The 22,332-nt window shown below is 41.8% G+C and overlaps 1 protein-coding gene across 17 annotated transcripts in view; it reads right to left on the reverse strand.

The window, feature by feature from the left end:
• MCF2L (MCF.2 cell line derived transforming sequence like) overlaps positions 1–22,332 on the reverse strand; it is a 161,612-nt gene that overhangs the window by 101,587 nt on the left and 37,693 nt on the right. The window contains exon 1 of one of the 17 annotated variants that reach the window (XM_013197454.3): positions 986–2,248. The exons of 15 other annotated variants lie outside the window; for them this stretch is intronic. In XM_013197454.3, the coding sequence (XP_013052908.3) occupies positions 986–1,106 (121 nt within the window). In that variant the 5' untranslated portion in view covers positions 1,107–2,248. Of the gene's footprint in view, positions 1–985; positions 2,249–22,332 lie in introns of those variants that run through there. One more of the 17 variants, XM_048077870.2, reaches the window with a different exon arrangement.

The raw sequence follows: 22,332 nt of genomic DNA on the forward strand, positions 1-22,332 counted from the left end.
CATATTGGAAAGCCTTGAAAAATTTATACTTACTATAGAGGTTGCTGAGCTTATTTTTACTTCAAATCCATATGCTCCAAATTAGTTTAAAAACAAGCAGGAAAAAAATCTTTTTTTCTTTTTTCTTTTCTTTTTTTTTTTTTTTTTTTTTTTTAAACTATAATAGCTCACTGTGCAAATAAAACCAAGAAAGGATCCACTAATTATCGAAAAATCTGCTTCAGCTTATCTCAGCCAATCAGGGCTAACCTATCTTAGGGGAAGAAAGAAATAAAAACATTTAGCTTTACTAAACACAAATATTATATAATTTTCGCTTATACTAATATATGATTATACCACATACTGTATGAAACAAGACTTTAAGATTGACTAAATGGTTGCAAGTCCTAAATTTAGTACATCACACTCAAAGATCAGAGGCTTCCTGAGCTTTTGAGTACAGTTAAAACATTTTTTTGGGGGTATAGTTACTTGTTTTTTAAGAGTGAAGCACTCAGTGAAGTTCTTCTAGAGTACTGAAGGGGGGGGGGGGTGTAAAGCATTCAAATCTCTGTGAGGTACTATCGTATACCTGGAACTGCAAGGAACAACAAAACTGCATGCACATATAATGTTTTTCTCCTGTAAGCACTGGTGATAGAGAGTAATCACTACCCATGAGTAATAACTAATATGGATAAAGATTTATATTTTCTTAACTATAACAAATACTGGATCCCTGCACAAGGATGCTTTGAGACACACACACACAAAAAAAAAAAAAACACCAAACCAAACCAAACCAAAACAACAACAACAACAAAAGCCCACCACCAACAAAAAAAACACTAGTTCCTGCAAGAACCATAGGAGTTGTGAAAATCAGCAAGTCCAGCACTAGGCTGCTTACTCATATGCACCTCGCATGCTGCTTAAACTTAAGTGCAAACATTCTATGCATATGCAAATCACAATATACAATCACTTGTAAAAGTCACCTCACCAGAGCATATTTGGCGTGTGTTATTTCGTGAATGCCTTCTATTATGAAGGAGTTGGACGAATCTGGGTAGGATCCTAAAGTGACTTTCATGTCCATCCTTTAAAAACCGGCGTTGTGACATGGATGCGTCTTCTTGTATCTTCACCGAGTTATTCACCAAAGGAAGAAAAAAAGCACCTCTTCAGAATTACACTCTTCTGACACAATGTGAGGCACTCTGATTTTGTTTTAAAATGCCAATGGAACACAAGATTTCTTTGTCAGATTCAAGCACTAATAAAAAAGGATAAAAAAACAAAACAGATTTAAAGAACTGGAAGTAGGTGCAGTTCAGTTATTTGGATTAGACGTGCTTTTCCTCAGAAACCCATGCCTATTTTAACTACAAAGAAAAGAGAAGAATCACTTGTAGTTAATGAACAGAAAATGCCAAGGTAGTTTCTACACAAAGCTGCAAGATCCTCTCAGTTTCTGGCACACTTCACACAGCAGATAGATAGGACACCTTGCTACAGCTTACAGCCTATTTTCTTGTCTCTGGTGCAACTACTGTGAATAAAGGAGGCACAGCTCACATAAGCGGCTGGATTAGCAGATGAAACTTTCAAAAAGAGGACAGAACTGTCTGTTTCTCAATGTTTCATCCAAAACAACAGCTGTTTCCGCTGAGGAAAAGCCCCCTCAAAGCATCCAGCCCGTCAGCTCACACCAGCCGTGCGCAGCTCTCCAAAGCCACTTCTCATCCCGAGTAGCTGGCCCTACTGCTGGGGTCTTCACAGCCTTCTCACTACTGAGAGGGGAGGTTCAGTAGTCGCACAGAGACAGACGAGGTTTTGGTGAAGAAGGGCAGTTGAAGGTCTTTCGCCGAAGTCCACGTTTTGCTCGCAAGTTCACAAATCAGCGCTCAGATGGGCAGAAATCTCATGCTGGCGCTTGCTGCATTTCCTAGTTCTGTGTCTGAAGCGTCCCGTATCCCTCAGTGGCCTCCACTGTGCTTTATGCCAGCAAATTTAAAGCAAATACCATTGGCAATACGATGCTCTTAATTAGAAACTACTCTTCCGTTCATTTACCCTGAGTCAGACTCTCATCATCAAGCTCCTCTTCCTCTCCCTGAATTTGCTCAGAGGTGAGACTTAAAGGCTAGACCAGGTGATCTTAGAGCTCTTTTCCCGCCTGAACGATTCGGTGATTCTATGAGACGTGAGCCCCTCAAAGGCCGAGCCTGTCTCCAGAATCTGCAGGCAGAAAGGTCTCACAAGAAAAGCTTGAATCTTCCTGGGAGTTAACAAACAACTAATAGGAAGGAAGGGAGGGGAAATGAATCCCAGGCTTTCTGAAAACACATCAGGAAACCCTACACTGTCTGTTCCCCCTGTCTCTTTCAATGCAGGAGAGAGGAAATTGATAATACTGCTTTACTTGGCAGTCACATTTTCCTCTCAATTCTGTTTAACTATGTCCTGTATGGCTCCAGATCTACCACAACCCCGTCCATACCATAGTGCACATCAAACTGAAGAAGTGTTCTGAAACACGGTTACCAACTCTCATTATTCTGAAAGCAAATTAAAACAGACAACCTTTACTTAAGTCACATGGAAGTAAATATTAATTAACTTATGAAACACTAGCCTGAATGTACCTGGCTAGCAAGGGATAAAATGCTTGACTTCTGATATGAAATCATAGGTAAATGTGTCATTCTTGAAATGCAATGATCAAGAGAGGTAGACAAGTAAATAAGAATTAATGCATTTCATGCAAATGTCACTTGTTTTCCAAATTCATTATAATAAGCAGATGGACCACCGCATAATGCAGCTGTGCTACTCATCCTGGATCAAAGGCCTGCCAAGCTCATTTAAGTAACAGAGGAATTAAAAGCTAGGAAGGAAGAAAGGAGGGGAACATCCCAGTGGTGGAAAACTACCATGATACACACAACCACTATATTACACGTTCAGTGTTCATGCAAAAGAGGATGGCACTGAAATAGGTGCAGCATCAATATAAGACAAAATCTCCCGTTTTATGGGGTTGCTCTTCGCTTGGGGGCACGGTGAGACAGATGCGGTGAAACAATGACCCCCCCAGAGACACCACCACAACGTGCTCCTTGCTGCTGAGCTTCTGAGCGGAGGTGGTGGATGTGGCCTGGAGATGTGGCCTGTGCTGCAGGCTGCCAGCCAGCGGGACAGTCCTCCAGTCCGTCAGGCTACTCCTTCTTTGGGTTTTTGGGACACAGCAGCCTCCTGATGGCAGCAACCGGTCCGACCGTGGACTGGAAGGTGGGTGAGACTGCTCATCACCTTCCCGCAGCTGAGCCACCAGCTAGAAAGGTGACTGTCCTGGTGGTGTGCTGTGACGCTAGTGGCACGCGGTGGCCATCTCACCAACAATTCGTGCAGAGGATTATTACAGCGAAGCAAAAAGACGCCATCCTTGCTTCCCTCGTGTACCTAAAGCACACGGAAGACTGATGACTTGAGTTGTAAAGTTGTTAAGTACACACAATCCAACTGAAAGCTACCCATTAGCTACATCCCCCTCCGTAAAACAAGCTTTTAATCTTCTTTCGAGCACTCAAATTTGTGCCTAGAAGCAACGAAATTAATCACAACAATGGCTGCGGTGGAGCACAATCAGAAGGAAACAGATGGTGTAATGCAGCGTTTTCCAAACAGCCACAGCCTCTATCTCCAGGAAAATAATCAGAATATTTTCCCTTGCCATTGGCATTACTACAACAAAAGCTCGTATTAGAAGGGTTTCTTCTCTGCTCTGTACAGCATCAGCAAACTACTTAGCAGTTTAAAGACGGTAGTATTCTTTGAGTATTACGTTGCAAATCTAAGCAGACTGCACCTATCTCTTCTTTCATGTCATGTAAACAGTAGCATTCAATGGGCGACGCCTCCGTGAACATCTTTAAATGACCACAAACAACTTGATGGAGTCAACAGAATCCTGGCAAAGAAACAGCTCTTGTTTTTCTCAAGCTCCATCTCTACGTCTGTTTTTGATTGCAGGTGCAGTGCTGCACATCCGCAGTAGAAGCAGCCACACTGAATTACGTCTGTATACTCTTTCCAGTTCTTCCTGGGAACTGTCACAATATTTTTGTCAATAAATTAACCTCAAGTTTTCTTGGGGATCATTAATTTAAGCTGCCACCACCTTGATCACTGCCAGATTCTTGTTCCTTTCATCTTTTTGTTTGTATAGGAGCCTTATCTTTAGGGAACATCTCAAATGCCTTAATGTGATTTTCCCCTGGATCCCAACAAGTATTTACAGACCCTTCCTTACATCCTGGCATTAAGTGCCAAGCTCTGAAATGTTCATGTTAGAGGACCAAGTATCCCTCCTAGCAGTACAGTGCAGGAGGCGCTGGCAGCAGAATCAACACTGCATTAGCACACAAATTTATGGTCCTGTGTTTCTTCTGCTCCTTAAAACGAGCTAATTGTCAGACCTGCTGATAAGCCACTGCCACCAGTGTTGCCATTTCTCCTTAATTTTAAATCTCATTTTTCAGGGAAAAAATGGGCTAGAAAACATGGTGCCTACTACACCTTGTACTTCAAGATCTCACCGTGCAAACACTGTGCAGGAGTCCATCTATGAGATCCACACCTATAGTTTGTCCTGTCCTTTTTCCCTTGAGTCCCTGCAGAAAGCAGGTTCTGCAGAGAAACTTCACTATCAGAATTGCCATCACATCCCACTGCAATAATGGGATAAATAATAATGCAGAGGACTGCAAGAGAGATCTTGCCTGAAGAACGCAGAGACTGTAAAAATTATATGGGGAATTTGCATCTAACATATGCATACAGGGAGGTCTGAAATTACTAGTTCTTGGAAAAGTTTATGAAAAACAAGTAAAAGGGCACATACAAGCTAAATCTCACAGTCTTTTAAAAAAGTGCCATGTGTATCTTTCAGTATCAGTGCATTTTCAATAATAGTGGAAATTAAATGAGGGGGAAGAAAAGCACACCACAAGAGAGATCTGCTGTTCAGGTTTTTCTGCTTAAAGCATGCTCCATTACTTGTCTCTGCACACAAATGACACTTGTTTTGTTGAAAACAGAAGTACAGACAAAAATCTAAATTGGACTCATACTACATTATTGAACAAAATGATTGCTTTGTGCACATTAAAAAGATAACACAGAAGTTACTTCTAATCTGAAATGTAACCTGCTTTGTACAGTTGAACACCCTTACACTGTAACAAGGGAATACTGATTGTTATGATGCTTAGTTCTGAGCTTTCTTGTAGCCATACTTAAATGTCGAATTATGGCAAGTATTTTGCTTGTGTTGATTTTTTAAATTAAAAAGAAGTTTATAAAAATTAATCCATGCCAGAGGCTAGCCACTAGGCTAAAATAGTGAAGTGTCATCCAGAGGCTGATTTTAAGCAAGAAAGAAATGGTAGCTGAGACTTCAAAGAGACAGAACTTGATATTTTTGCATCCATAAATTCTACAGGGCTCTTGTAAAGGGAAAATGTTGAGAGAAAACCTGCCTGAAAACCTGAGAACTAAATCATCACTCTACAATGCCAAGGAGATTGAAATACAAGAAAAGAATGACTTTTCCTTTCTCGATGTGGATGAGATTAACATAGAGTTTAGGTACATCTTCGGCCTATTCTATTTTTATACCTGATAGAATTCAATAAGTGTTCTTAAATTTCACTTTTAGACTTGTCTACCAGAATACTCTCTCTAAGAAAAAGCTTAAATAGGGCTCCGGTAACGTAATCTAGAAAATCTGTGAAGTGAACTCACATTTAATAAAATACCATGACATACAAGTAGAAGCTGGACTGGGAAGAAAACTTAGAAATAGGTATTTATCAAAATATATCCAAGCAAACGTAAAAGCTATTTTAAACTCAGTATCTCCCAAAACCACAGATAGTGATAAACTTTCCCAATATTTTGACATTAACTTATTAAAGGTTAAGAGGTAAAAGAATTACTTGATTTCACCAGAAATCTATAGGCAAAGCTTTAAGTAAGTTACATGGGCATATTAGATTAGTTTTCCAAGCTTAACCCTAATTGAGTGTGTCTGCTCAGACACAAACCATGATTGTAACAAGCCTCAGCATCAGATTAATATAAGTTGATAGGGGCTGAGATAAATGGACCTCCTGCATTCTATTTATGCTTGCACATTATGCTGCTGAACTGCAGCTGCCAGTCTTTCTTCAAAACAATCTCTCAAAAAAGTTGAACTATTACCATAAAAGAAATCCTAAAATCAGTGAGGATCATTTTGTATCTTAAATGTAAAACAAGAAACAAAAACAACCTTCAGGACATAAAATGAGGGTTTCAATGTCCTGGAAGTGTTAATATTAGATGGTAAAGAAAACTATGAAGGCAGGTGAAGAAGAGGAACCCGCTTAGATTGGGATGCTCCCGCAAAATATTTCTGGAATTTCATTTCATTGTTTCTATTAATTTCATAAAATTAATACTATACAGGCCCATGATTTCAGCCACCCCTCCCATGTCCACCCTGCACCCAGTCCCCTGCTGCTGAGCCTCTGAGTACAGTGCAAGGGAGGGAGACAACTGAGGCAGGTGACAGAGAGGGAATTTCTGTGGCAAGAGGAGAAAGAAGCTGATGGGAGACCAAGAAGCCACTTTCATACCACTACACATCTTTGATGCCTGAAAACTATGGAGCCACAGGCAAGGGGCCGCTGCTGATATAAACCTGGTAAAATAACGGCAGAGAAAAGAAGTGGCTTAAAATGGTCAGTCAGACATAGCTTTATTGGCAATGTCCTGTAAAGATACAACAGTTTCAGGCATGTTGGCCACTCCCAGCACATACACCCTGAGACACTGCGGTCATTCCCATCATGTGCCAACTACATCTGTATAAATAATTACTGAACTAAGGGGGTGAGGGTAACTAGTTGCCTTCACTACACAATCAGTTGTGCCAGTGGAAGGTTTGATCAAAAACTACCTGCATCTGTGTATATACATGTGTATATACATATATATATATATATACGAATATATATATATATAAATGAATATATATAAATGAATAGTAAACACAGTCAACAATATTGACTGGCCCTCCACAACACAGCTTTGTGCAGAACTGGCTGGAAACAGAAAGCCAAAACTTGATGTTAAAATAATTTTTAAGTTTAAGAGTTCTTGAATTGTTTTCAAAAGACTGAGTTTGAGCTCAAAAGCTTTATTTTTTAACAACTACATACAGCAGGTACAGAGTACTTACTCACTGGGTTGATTTCCAGCAGAAGCAGTAGGAGACGGAAAGGAGGAGTTTGTATTGGTTTATGCCCTGGCCAGGTACGGCTCCTCTTCCCAGTCTGGTCTGACACATTTGAGATTAGTGATCAGCTCACCAACAAAACTTCACTTTCAGGACACCGCAAAACTGGATGGGTTACATGGGTGATTTTCAGAAGGTCTTTTCCTGAAGACAATACCTTCGACAACAACAAAATGCAGAATACGGTATCGGCTGCTGCTGGATCAATGCATCTGTAGTTCCTAGCAGGGGTGGGCGCTGGCTGCAGCTTCTTATGTTCATTAAATCATAGAAGCATTAAAGTTGGAAAAGACCTCCAAGATTATCTGGTCCGACCACCCCCCTACCACCAATGTCACCCACTAAACCATGTCCCTAAGCACCACGTTCAACCTTTCCTTGAACAACCCCAGGGACGGTGACTCCGCCACCTCCCTGGGCAACCCGTCCCAGTGCCTGACAGCTCTTTCTGAGAAGAAATGTCTCCTCATTTCCTACCTGAACGTCCCCTGGTGCAACTTGAGGCCATTCCCTCCAGTCCTATCCCTAGCTACCTGTGAGATGAGGCCGACCCCCAGCTCCCCACACCATCCTTTCAGGTAGTTGCAGGGAGCAATAACGTCTCCCCTGATCCTCCTCTTCTCCAGACTAAACAACCCCAGTTCCCTCAGCTGCTCCTCATAGGACTTGTGCTCCAGGCCCTTCACCATCTTTGTAGCCCTTCTCTGGACATGCTCCAGGGCCTCGATGTCCTTCTTGTAGTGAGGGGCCCAAAACTGGTGTGGCCTCACCAGAGCCGAGTACAGGGGGACGATCACCTCCCTGGTCCTGCTGGCTGCACTATTCCTGACACAAGCCAGGATGCCGTTGGCCTTCTTGGCCACCTGGGCACACTGCTGGCTCATCTGCAGGTGAGCATCCGTCAGCTCCCCCAGATCCTTTTCCTCTGCACAGCTTTCCAGACACTCTCCCCCAAGCCTGTAGCACTGCATGAGGTTGTGGTGGCCAAAGTGCAGGACCCGGCACTTAGCCATGTTGACCCTCATCCCACTGGCCTCTGCCCATTGACCCATCCTGTCCAGATCCCTCTGCAGGGCCTTCCTACACTCCGACAGATCAACATTTCCCCCCAGCTTGGTGTCATCTGCAAACTTACTGAGGGTGCACTCAATTCCCTCATCCAAATCACCAATAAAGATATTAAAGAGTATAATAAAGAGGATAAATCTCAATAATCAAATGCATGCAGTAAAAAACAAATACCATGCACCTACACAAGCAGCTGACATCATCTTGCCATAGCACCACAGGCCAGAAGCACCCTTTGAGCTTACCGTCTCTGCTACTGTAGTTTCCTTCTCAAAAGTGTTCGCTGTTGCCATGCGTTTCAGACCCAAGTGATCCTGCACTCAGTTCTCACCTCTTCCCTGTAAGACTTGAATTCTTTTCCACATTTCACAATCCTCCCTTTTCAGTCTCTTCATGAATGGTTAATTAATAAAGTGAAAGAGTTTTCAGTTGAGTAGCTGCTTTGAAATTCTTCTGCATGCACTGTTACACTGATTACAAATTTATATGGCAGTAATCCACTTGGCACAAAAGAAACACTGCTATTAATACTCCACAAAGCTGGTATGCAGCTAGACGTAATACCTTCTAGAGATGTTTCAGATACGCTATAAAAATCCTGAGGTTGTAAGAACTAACGTCATTTTTCTCCAGCCACTGTTATGCAGCACGGGGGGGTTTCTACTGCAACTTTATGAAATGCCATGGGGATGCAAAAGTGATATATCACACAAGTGCTTGGAGAAAGAAGATTTTCATAATATTAATGAACACAAAGAATTTGTTAGCTGCTTATTTTGATGATCATTCATGTAGGATTCCAGCTAAATGGGATTTTCCCGACGTATAGATAAACAAATTTAATTGAACTGGGATGAAGGGAGTTACTGGTGGGACTGCTGCCAGTTTACTAAACACAGTACAAGTTTTAGCCAGTTCAGAGTCAGTTTTCCTCATTCTGGCCTCATCAGCTAGCCAGTTCTAATCGACGTTTTAATTATATAGCCATAATTGAAGACACTGAAGCAAACAGATCTAAACACAGAGTAAGGGAGAGACCGAGGGTTTTTAGACCATCTGGAACTACCAATCCCTAGGACAAGTCTATGATTAAGTTTAAGACTGAAAAGCCCTTTGACAACTAAGAATCAACAGACAATTTCCTTCTGAAAACGTAAAACAAATGCAGTATGATATGCAGTTACTATGGCTGTAATTCTTAGAAAGAATGAGAAGCACATTCCATCTATAGCATGCTATCAGCAAGCACCGACTGAATGCAGCCACAGTCACACAGGCACTTTGTTGGGCCTAGCTCCGTGCTGCTGCCAAGGGGAGAATTCCTGCTCCTTTCCCTTGCTTCCTTTGTGTTGGCATGTGTGATTCTGCAGCTGCAGTGTGAATCACACACAGAAATGTTCCAGGTAGGACAAGCAGGGTGGTGACGCGTGATGTGGCTCTAGGTTAAAGAAGCCAATAACCCTGGCACAAATTGTGGCGTGTGGAAAGCTGCCGAAATCATAAATACCTAGTGATTTGCAGGTTGGGAAGAATTATCATCTTTATTTCCTCAAGTGAGTAGTAATATTTTCTTGCTGTCTGTCCCTGTATCTTTAGGGTTCTTCAGCTGAAAACCTAACGTACAATAGTACTACTGATTACTATTTATGGATGCACACTTAGAACCCAAACAGAGGCACAATGGGCAAATGTATTGTTGAAGTTACAGTCTCCAAATATATGATTACACCAAAATCTGTTGAAAGACACGTATGATTTGGTAAATTGAATATGTTAAGCAGAAATGGGCACTGATGAAATCACAGCTCCTCCTGACATGGTTTCACTGCATGAAAACACTGAGGGAAATAACAGTGATGCTAAGGATAAAGAAAAAGTCATTACAAAAAATAATAGCTTGCATTAGAGCAAAAACATTTTCCTGCCTATTCTCTCACATGAGTAAAGCCTACAAAGGGTACACCATGGGGATTCCCACAGCTGTAGAGCTGTATAACCGAAGGTCAATTCCAGTCAACATCCTCTTCCCCCCTCCCAGATTTTGGTCTTATTTGTCATATTTGGATTCAGAGATATTTCTTCCAGACAATCTATATGATGCTTCAAACTTGTCAGGTAAAGGTAGTGCTGTGTCAGCAGGTTTTGTTTGTTCCCATACAGAAGAAATATTACACAGGCATGCTCTGCTTTTCATCAAGGATGTGTTTCCAACAGCTAAAGCATGACAGCTACAACCATTACCTCGTTGTTTCATTCTTCATCCTTGACTGACTTGATCAATCCTAGCTTGTCTAAGGAAGATAACCGAAAGCTGTAAGTGCAGCTACTCAGGAAGAGAAAGGAAGAATGCTCACACTGCAAGACTGGTACTGGGGACGTGGTTTAAGAGATGAAGCAGTTGAGATCTTTGAGAAGCATGACCTGCTCCAGAACACTGGCATCACTTCCAGGGGACAATTTTGATCCCTCTCTCACTACTCCATCTGCCATGCCATATATACTGTCCCTGTGCATTTAAACTGTGTGTATTTTAGTCCCTGCACACATTCCCCACACACACAACCCCTCCAAACTCAGGTGTTTCACTTGTGTGGCTGATAACAGTTAGCAGGGTGTTAAACGATCAGCAGTGTAATTCTGAACCCAAGGACATGGTTGTCTCAGGAAGCAGTCCTTTCATTGTGCATTCAAACATAAATCAGAGACTGGGTCATAGGAGCAATCTTTGATCAGATCTGTGATGTGTAGATGCCACTAGCACCAGGCTTCTCTATTAGTAACGCACAGATCTGCATGGGATATCCTTTATCTTGTACCCTTAAATACAGGCAGCACATCTGGAAAACGTCATGCATACCGACCTTCCCCATCAGAACACATGGGATTCCCAGATATATCCTGGGAGTCAGAAGCAGGTAGGAAAATGAAGCAGAAAAGGCACAGATGCTGCAGTTCATGTTAAAGATACACAACAACCAAACATTTCCGAACTTTGCAGCAGCTCTCCAATCCAAACAAATCCATATCAAATCAAAGTTATATCAGGAAAAAAGGATGTCATCAACTGCAAAAACTTGGCAGAATACAGGTCTAACTATAACATATATAACACTTTATTAAACAGTGAATTATACCATACAAGATTTTTTGCGTCAAACTTCACTTGTGGAGCACCCTGCTTTGCAGCTGAATGCCTGGACTTTGCTGCTGTCCTGGATACTTATAACATTTCCCTGAACCATTTAATTCTCTTCAAACATTTAAAACCAATGTGTGAAAACTGCTGCAATGTAAACCACATGGATATGGCAAAACAAAGCAAAACCTAGTAAGTAATAAAAAGAAAGAACTGGCTACTATGAAAATATAAAGTCAGATTATGTTAAGTACTAAAACATAGAAGCCTTTATAAAATCAGTGTGTTCTCATCTATTAAAATCCCATTTAGAGTGAGCAGCAAATTTTTTTGCTCCAGAAATAAGCTTTGCCACCATGGCACTAGATCGCATTTGTGCTCTGGTGAAAAGATTTGAACCAGCAGGAAAATGTGTACCACTGCCACCAAATGCTAGCAGCCAGCCAGGTAACAGGTCCCATGTGTGTGGCCCATGTACCAGAGGACTCAAGAGACTCCTGGAACATCATCTCCACCCTCAAAGGTGCTCAAGACTCAGCTGGACAAGCCTGTGATAAGCAGATGTGCTCCAAGGAGGCAGTTGGACTAGATGGCCTCCAGAAGTCCTTTCCAATCCAAATTATTCTATGATCACCTTGACTGTTTAGCTCCCTTGTTGTCCGCCAGCTGCATTCACTGCTTGTGCTCTCCCCAGAGAAAAACAGAACAATTTTCAGTGCTTAATATATATATTTTTTTCCAATTTCCCATTGAATTAATACTTTATCAGAATCTTATCTTCCTCATTTTAGTGTTACGGAAAGAGGCGAAGTGGTAAAGTAAAACATTAAATTATTCACAAGTTGTTCAGACATGCAGGCAGAAAAATGGTAGATACATTATATATTTATCAGTTGTTAGAAAGTACAGAAACTGTAAGCATGATAGCCAAGCTTCTTCAACAAAAGAGAGAAAAGTAGTCTTCAAATTTGTGTTAATTTTTTTAGACATTAAAATGGGCTACAGCAATTGTATTTAAGGTAGATCTAAAGTCTGTAGGAAGTTCAGCATTTTGTCAGTAAAACCGTTTCTGGCTGCTAAGTGAAGGAATGAGGCTCTACCTTTTTACTGGCAGCATCTCTCACTAAAGGCTGCTCAGTATTTCTGCAGGAAAGAACTGAACAAAACACAGTGTGCACAACTTTCAAACAACTTTCAAACACTGGCAGCTCATTAAGTTATCACTGACTAATACAGTAAATTATAAAGTTGTTTGTAATGGGTGGATAGCGCTACGACACAACGAACAGAGTCCAAATCCTCTCGTTCTCCAACCTACCAACTCCATTCAGTTTGCTCAAATGAAGGCTTATGTCTGCTTGTTTCGGTGTTCAAGAAATAAAGAACTAAGAATTAATATTAAACTGCTGAATTTGAGTACCTTAGGACTACAAATAATCTCTACACATGATGACAAGTACGGTGAACATAATTCCTCATAATCCAGCCATTTGAAATGTATTTATCTTCCTACACACTCAGCTGAATGACCTCTTTCGAATACAATTTAAACAGAAATAGATTTAAAAGTGGAAAAAAGGTTTGAAGTGCCATCCTCAGAATATTTACTGCGAAGTAACCATGATACAGAACAAAGTATTGCAATACTTTTTGCCCTGCAACTTTACATTTTTTCTTGATTTTTTTAATGTCCATATATTTTACACAAAGACCCTCTGTTAAAATTCATCTGGCTATCTGACCCCCTCCTCCCCCCAAGATGCCCACAGACAGACATAGTCATTAAAGGATTGGCTGAACAAGATCTCCTTTCATTTCTGAAGGGGCCCCCTCTAACAAAGTACCTCGGAAAGTAGTCTTTATTGTCGGGCACCGAGTGATGCAATCCTTTATAGCAATAAAGATGTAGGATTCACTTCCTCCATGTCCTGACAAACAGTCACGCCTCTTACTCACACTGTTAACATCCTTCCACCCGCTGGCTTTCTATGGCTTTTCATTGATTTCAAGTTCAGCAGGAACCACTTTGAACACCCAATATAAGCTCCACTGTTCCAAAGAGTTTTCTATCCATAACATGTATTAAGCCTATAATTTCTGCTTTAACAACAGCAAGGGGACAGGGTAAAGGAACCTCCATCCATGAGGCTTGATGAAGCTCCTCTGAAACGCAGAATCTGGCCGGGAGCTCACTCCTTTCCTTGGAGCGAGCCCCCAGCAAACTGCCCTTGGTAGGAAGCCCTCCAGAATCCAGAGGCAGAAGGGTGCCCTGCAGAATAAATGAGGCTGGAAGCACACGGTGGACACCGGTCCATCAGCCTGGGGAAGGATGGTTGGTGAGACTGTGGCATGAGGGCATGGGTGGTTGGACTGAGATGCAAGAATATATTGGGCAAAAAGAGAAATCTTTTAGGGAGAGGCGAGACGAGAAGGAGGCCGGTGGAAGGGAAGGGATGCGGTACAGTAAGGCTGGGGAAACAACTGTCTTGTTGTGTAAACAAGATGCTATGACAAGAAACAGGCTAATTACAGTTTATTTCGACATTAAAATTATTGGCTGTCCAGGGACATAGATTTTAATCAAGTGTGATAAAACACAACACAGCGGTGTGTTACCTCATTTTACATGATTTTGTAGGTGATGATTTATGGCCCACAGAGCAAAAAGTGCAAGTCCCTGGGGGAGAAAACATAAGTCATCTGGCAGGCATGCAAACCTGCTGTCCTTGCTTTTTGGGGTGCGTGTTATGTATATAAATCAAATACATGATTTAAGGCACTTTTCCAACTGAAAGAATAAACTTGAGAGCTTGAATCTGTTCTCATCAAACTGCACCACACCAAGAACTGATAGCATATACAAAGTAAGATGTACAAAAACATGTGTTTAACTATGCGAGTATTATAAATAAATAATAAAAGTTAATAACCAGTAAACAACCAAAATGCTCTCAGTTAACATTTAAGATAACTAATTTAGCCTGCAATATATTTATTATGAGTATAGGGTTCTGAATGGGAAAAAAACAAACAAACAAAAAGAACAGAATAAGCACATTTCTTATGAAGGCTAGTCATTCAGCACAGAGCTGCCATGTAATTGGGCTTTCCTGGTTAAGAACAGGACAAATATTCGTAGCTCCTACTAGTTGGCTAGGAAAAAGCTGAAGGACGGTGTCTCCACAGAAAAAGTCAATAAATTACTTACGGTTCTTCTTATTGTTGAGATGGATCACTTACAGATATTAAAGGTTAATACTAGTACAATGCATACTTTGTCTCTAGTTTAAGCAGTAATGCTTTTCAGATCTTTTTTCTCCCACTGTATTTTGGATTATCAATGGAAAAAACTGTAAATTACAACTGATAATAATGACTGAACCAGAAAGGAGGAGAAATTTAATGGCTCACTAAAGTAACTTAAAAATCTCACACTAAATATAACACTTTTAGACACAACCCCTCCATTAGCCTTTCAGGCTTATGTCATTCCAGATCACCATCCTGTCACAGATTTATTTCTTCAGATGTAGCACAAAGTCATGGAAAACTCCATTCAGATTGTCGGGCAAGAATGAAGACGCACAGGGAAATACAGGATATAAATCAACCACTGGCTGCACCTGCATCCTATCTGTTCATCTTGTGAGTTAAAAACCTGGTACTTAACCAAATCAAATCTTAGTTCATACATACTAGCAATTTGAATATCCCTATTATTTCTACATATGCATTTTGTCCTCTTCAAAGCCTGCTGACAAATAGTTTGACATATAAAATATCTTGTATTTTTCTAAGAGGCACAAGGAACTTTGCAAAAGAGTTTGGATAAGTGGTGCCATGTAAAATGCAGTTACGACTACCTTTTACAGCAATGAAGCTAATTTTTTATTTTTATTTTTTGGAAAAGAGTGTATGGATATTAGATCTTAAAATGCATCAGTCTTCAGCTAAAAGGGAGAGGATGAGCAGAAATGTCACGTTTCTAATTCATGAGACATGGAAAACTAAGACCCTGATATAACACCCACTGAAATCAACCCTAAAATAATAAATGAGCTTGAAATAAATTAACTTAAACCCTGACAGAGGTATATATCAGGAATTCAAGTCTCAATCCAGCAACTGGGTTTAATGGGCACAGGATCCGCACAAACCTCTGTGGAAATCAAGTACCGTCAGTCCTACGACAAACGGATCGAGAAGCATTTCTCTGCTTCGCAAGCCACCAAACCAACAGCCAAAAAGTTCTACCACAAATTACCCGTGTAAGCTTTGAGGTTAACCCAGACGAGTGAAAGAGATGACTGTGCTTGATGCAGTAACACCAGAAACACAAATTATAGGAGACAGCTGCAAAGACTAGGAGTTTCACCGCACGTCGTCTGGTTGAGCTGCAGAGCAGTAGCGTGGTAGGTAGGCCCACCATCCCCACTGCCACAGCCACATGCTCCCACCGCTTCCCCGCTACCAGCCTGGCTGCTGTGAGGACACGGGGTGAGGTAGGGAGGTCTAACGGCAGGCACACTTGTTCCCTCCCCTCCAAAAACGAGCAGTTTTCTGTTGAAACAAAGAACTGAACCAGTTCAATGGCTCAGACAATCGCCAGGCAACCGTCTCTCACCTGATGCGAGAGAAGCCGTGGGAAGCCAAAAACAACAGAGGTAAATGTCCTGGTTCCAGTTGGGACAGAGTTAATTTTTCCTCCTAGTAGCTGGTAGGGTGCTATGTTTTGGATTAGGATGAGAAGAGCGCTGATAACATGCTGATGTTTTAATTGTTGCAGAGCAGTGTTTACACCAGGCCAAGGACTTTTCGGCTTCTCGCTCTGTCCTGCCAGCGAGCAGGCTGGGGGTGCAGCAGGAGCTGGGAGGGGACAGACCCAGGACAGCTGACCCAAACTGGCCAAAGGGGTATTCCATACCATCTGACGTCATGCTAAACAATATATAGGGGTGGCTGGCCGGGGTGGGGGGGCCGGCTGCTCGGGGATAGGCTGGGCATCGGTCAGCGGGTGGTGAGCAATTGCATTGTGCATCACTTGTTTCGTACACATTATTATTATTAATACTATTACCATTATCACTATTATTATTATTATTGTTATTATATTCCTGTCTTAATAAACTGTCTTTATCTCAACTCACCGGCTTCACTTTCCCGTTTCTCTCCCCCATCCCAGAGAGGGAGGGGGGAGGGTGAGCGAACAGCTGTGTGGTGTTTAGCTGCCAGCCGGGTTAAACCACAACAGTAAAAAAGTAGGATTAACTTGTCCTTTAACTGTGCAGTTTCACAAGATGCCATGTGGTTTAAAAACGTCCTTTAACTTTAGCCAAGGGTGATTAATATCAGTGACGGAGAGAACAAGTCTCCTCTGGGCACAGCTCAAGGAGTTGGCTCCTGCCGTGCGAGGTGTTTGGAGGATGTGCCCACCTCCACTCAGTGTAAAAGGTGCTGCAGATCATCCTTACTACACTGAAATTGGCTTGTGAGAATACGTGCCCGTGGTAAAATGCCATAAAAATCATTTTCTCTATCCAGGCTCTTGAAATCCTCAATTAAACAAAAGCAGGGATAAGAGAAACCTATGTGCTTATGGAAGCATCGTCTCCCATCATAGCACCTGTAGCAGAGAAATCATCTTCACGAAAACCTCAGTCCCAGCCAGAGTATTTGCTAGGGCTTTGGAAGCTGCACATAAGAGCTCCCTACCCACCTCTGCCACTTCCTCTGGGAAAGGCTGGGCAGGATTTCACAGCAAGTGCAAAAGGGCCGTAAGGCCACGACTTCCAAAAGAGCAAATGTTGTCTGCACAAAGCCAAATGATGTAGTCATTTTCCAAATACTTTCATAATAAAGGATGATATCACACTGACACTTATAAAAAGTGTATCCAATTAGGTAATTGAGAGCCAGATAAAGCAAGTACAAACTATAAGAGAACAAGCTGAAAAATACACACAGTCTCTACAAAATGGAACTGTTTCTTTACAGGGGATAATCTTCCCTACAGCTGCTGAATGGCTTTTAAAGTGGACACTATTGAGAAATTATTTCAGCATGCAAGCAAATACATTACTTCCTCAAGTATATTTTGCTTTTCAGTCATGCATCCAATGACACATGGTTTTATAAGACAGTAAATTATTTTTTTCCATAATTTATTATGCTGTCTTCATCAGCTGCCTTCAGAATCACAATTTATTTGTTTTTCCAGCAAAGTCTAACATCTTGTATCTGTTTTTAGAAATGAAAGACAATTTTAGATAATAATTGGGTTATTCAGACATACTTTGCTTTATCTTTGCAGTAAAAGAAGATAATCCTTTTCACAGGCTTACATAATTCTGAATATGGCATCTAGAAATAAAATACTCATTATATTTGCAGTCACAAGTACTATTAAAGTCTTGCTTCACCAGTACTGTTTTGATAAACAGTGCTAATCACAAATTTTCAGCAAAATTGTTTTTAACAGAAAAATATGCTTTTGCTACACTTAATTCTTTGTGGCAAAAAATAAAAATAAAATTGATTTCCAATGAACATTCTCAGCAGTCAGTCGAAACTTTGCTTTTTTGGTGATAAAAATATTAGAATCAACTCTGATTTAAAACAAATAATAATCATTGAGGTTTGATTTTTTGCTTTTTACTGACAGCTTTGGAAGAAAACTGCCTTCTGATACAAACATGGCTAAAACTCTAGTAAGAATAACTTTCTAATCCATATACCAAAGGCAAACCTAGGGCAAAAGATGTGCAATTGCTTTCAGAAAGCTTCAAAAAAATGAAAACTTCGGAAATGAAAAAGCATTAAAAATGGTTGTTTAAATTTTATTTTATTTTATTTTATTTTTTTTTTTAATGGGCTTAATTTATCAGGTGGCAGTAAGGTGGTTTATTACTAGCAATCAAACTAATGCTCAACATTAGAAACTTTCGTCTGGAGAAACTGCAGGTTTGTTGGCTAACCACCTACCATCTGTCAGAGTCCAGCAAACCAATGAAGTGGTCGGGAACCACAACAGGTTGCCAAATCCAGCAAGCTGGGGCCCAGCCCTTCCAAGTCACACCGCGGGGCACACACCTCGTGCTCTCCCACCAGCGAGAGCAGGTGTAGCGAGAAAAACTGCTCCAGGGCTGTGAAGGTACAGCGCAGCCCTGGTGCAGCAACGTGCCTGACCTTATTTCACGCTGGGAATGTTCCTCCCTCGCCAATTCCAGCACGCTTGTCTGATGTTCCCTTTGCTGCTGTCTCGCACAGATAACAAGTTACTCGAGGCAGGGAGCTGTCAAGTGCAGTACGGCTCATCCGCGGAGGGCTCGGCAGGCTGTGCAGAGCGATACCCAGCAACGAAAATAGAACTGAGCAGATGACCGGCCTTTAAAACAAACACAGGTTCGTTTGTTCATAGCTTAATAACTTACTAATTCATTGCCTAATGTGTTATTAGCAACACACTTTAAGAAACTGGCTTTGACCCTCAAAAAAATCCCCTTGTAAAGGCATGAGTAGTTCAAACTAAGCTGCTTTTTTCAGAGTTTTAAGGTCCCTTCCAACCCAAAATATTCTATGATTCTAAGTATTTCATGAATGCAACGATCATTTTCAAAGGCCGAGGTCTCTGGTATTAATGACGCTATCAAATTAAATCTGATACTTCCAATAACTTCTTCCTGAGTAACTTCCATTAACGCAGGTGTCCCTGGTGCGCCCCAGGCTCCAGGTAGTGAGGGGCCCTGGTGAGGGCCTGCGCACCACAGGACCCAACACGGGCACGATTCCTGCCCAGGACAGCAGCATGCACACGGCAGGAACTGGGTGGGCCTGTGAGCCTTCCTCTCCTTAACACGTACGTGAGGACTGTAAGGCCCCACAGGGGCTAATGAACAAAAACAATCCCTGTACGGCTGTTCCGCAGCTGAGCTGCTGCCAGCAGTGGGGAGCAGAGAAGAGGGGTAGGGAAGAGCAGAGAGTGGGTGCACAAGTTGTCCATTTTCCTTTTCTTCCTCGTATATCCTTAAACCTGAGTGTACTGGGTTTACCCCTATTTAATGTCACAGGGCTGACTCGATGAAGCAGCCATGCATCACCCGTCTCCCATGACACGGAAATTTGCAGGCTCGATGTCAAACTGGCAAGGCTGCAGTTCACAGGAGGTACACCAGGCAGTGGCTGGCGATGCAGCCCAAGTAGTGACCACGTGCAAAAGGTCAGGAGCTGCTCGATGGGGAAGGAAGATGTGGGAACAGGAGGGACTTCTTCGTGGTGCAAGCGCCAAACGGCAACACCCAGGTTCCTTCCTGCCTTGGCAAACAGTCTTTGGGACTATCTCAAATACCTGTGTTTCCCTTCAAACTACTTTTGGATCTCTCTCAACTCTTGGCCTCCTTAGGGGACAAAAATTTAAATCTTGCCATTTCTCACCAGCTCTAATAAGACTTCTTTGCAGCATAACATAAATGGTGAAGAGTGAAGAATTCAGTGAAGACTGAATTTTCTGAAGGCTGATTGGGAATTGTTAGTACTGCTGTAAATTAGACAATGCTAAGCACATCCTACAAAATCAACAACACAATATTTAAAGCATGCCTTCACCATGCTGATACGAAATGTACGGCAGCCCGCTGTGCCATGCAGCTTTTACTAGACCTTTTTAATTCCCTGCTAGATGTTCGAAAATGTAAACAATTGCTGTAAAAAATCACCTCCACCTGCTGCACTCAGATAACTCATCTTCTGTCTTCATACAACAGCAAGAAGCTGTTTCTATTAATAACCCTCTCCCACGCTGGGCTGTGTACTCTCAAAGCAATTTGGGTACACTATTTTCAGAGGAACTTAATGTGCAACAATGATGCCACTGAAGTCAGCAGCAGACTGCACTGGGCTTGAAAGTGAACAGAAAAGAGCAGCATAAGCTGGGGGCAAGAAACACTGAAGGGGCTCAGCAGAGGAAAATTAAGACAGTATGCAATTAGAAAGCTCAGAATGCTTTCCATAGGTTTATTTTTGTTTCTTACCTTCATAAATTACTTCACAAGTGATTTGGCTGGCGTGGAAATGACCAATTTTTTCTGTAAGCTGCTGACGCCATTTCAGCCGCCATAAACAACTTCAATGGCTTCCTACAGCTCTCTGCAATGCACTTGGACACTCTTTGCCTTTCTTTACCTTCAAATCTTTAATATCAGAGCTCCAAAGTGTATCCCACAGGTCACTTGCAGCCTCAGTAGTCTTTGCAGAGAGCTCAGAAAGGGAATTTTTGACTATGTCTGTCCTCGACAAAACCAGCTGTGCCAGGGTCACAGCAAATGTCTGAGTATTAAGCAGACTGGAGCTGCCTCATAATTAGAGCCTGACATCCACTCAAGCATGAATTAAGTAACGATGATGAATTTTCATCACTGTTGTGATTCTGTGTATGTAGGTCATATTCCATCCGAACTGTTAAACATACAGCTATTGTGTTCAGACATATTGTAGCAGAGTGCCCCCAGCTTCATGCCCTACCAAATGCTTATCTATGAGCACAATATCCAAAAAATCTTTCATGCCACCTCGTTTCTGCCAGCTTTCTATTTTCATCCAGGCTGTACAACCAAACACATCTGTTTTGCTTCCTGAACCCATCTTCCTCCCTGTTCATTCTCTTCAATTCTTCCACTCTTACACAGTCCTCAAGCAAAGCTGGGGAAATCCCTCTCTCAAAACACAAGTGCGTTTTTTTTTCTTTACTTTGTGTGTTTCACTGAATGCTTGTGTGAGAGCTTTTATTTTGTTCTGAAGTATTTTTACAAGAGTTTTACATACATTTTATATAAATGTACTTTGTCTTTACAAATACTCTAAATGTATGAAAAAAATCTGTGTCAGAACAGCAAAACTCTAAGTAAAGAAAGTTTCAAACTTCCTTTGTTCAACCAGTTGGGTAACAGCAGGCAAATCACAGACTTGGCTGGAAGCTGAAAACACAACTCAGCAGAAAAATTACCTGGTGTCTGGAGAGAGGAGTGCACGTTATGTGACAGGGAAGAGATAAAAGGGGTAAGTTTTGCCCTGGCCCACAGAACACATCCAGTTGAGCTTAGGCTCTTCTCAGAAGCAGGCAGGGACTCTGACAAACCAGCTCCTAGTTTTCCTCTTTCCAGATGAACTCACCAAATGACTGTCTCATTCTTCACTTGCGGTAAATATGGAAATTGAAAATACTGAGAAAAGGGGAATAGGTGCTCATCAATTCAGTTACTGATACGCAGTGCAGCAGCACACGGAGCCTTAGGGAACATGGACGTGGCCTTTCCAACGCAGTTGCTACAGGAGGCATCGTGCCTGCAGTTAACACATGCAAGGTAAATACTGAGAAAGGAAACAAGTGAACCGCACAACACACTGGCTTGGTTAGTGAACAGCATTGTCCAAAACTGGATTGGAGGCTGGATGTGAAAAGCAGCTGTTAAAGCACAGGCATGTGACACGAGGTAGCCTGGACTGACAGGGTAAGCCACACAGGTAAGACGGAACAACAACCAGCAGCCCAGGACAAGACACGACCAAAGCAAAGCACTGTGCCCAGCCCAGAAGCCAGACACAGGGCTGCTTACAGAATGGCTGTAATTTACCATCAAATGTTTTTAATAACAAAGGTTGTAGCCTGAAGAGCTGTTTTTAAAATCAGCTACGTGCATTGCATTCTTGTGATTTTCTCTTTATATCAGTTATCCTATTGTTTCGTAGGGAAAGCCACCCTCCCTTCAAGTTCACCTGCTTACAGGCAGGAGTTGAAAGAAAAGGAAGA

This window comes from Anser cygnoides, chromosome 1 (genome assembly GCF_040182565.1).
Source record: "Anser cygnoides isolate HZ-2024a breed goose chromosome 1, Taihu_goose_T2T_genome, whole genome shotgun sequence".
In the NCBI taxonomy this organism is placed as follows: domain Eukaryota; kingdom Metazoa; phylum Chordata; class Aves; order Anseriformes; family Anatidae; genus Anser; species Anser cygnoides.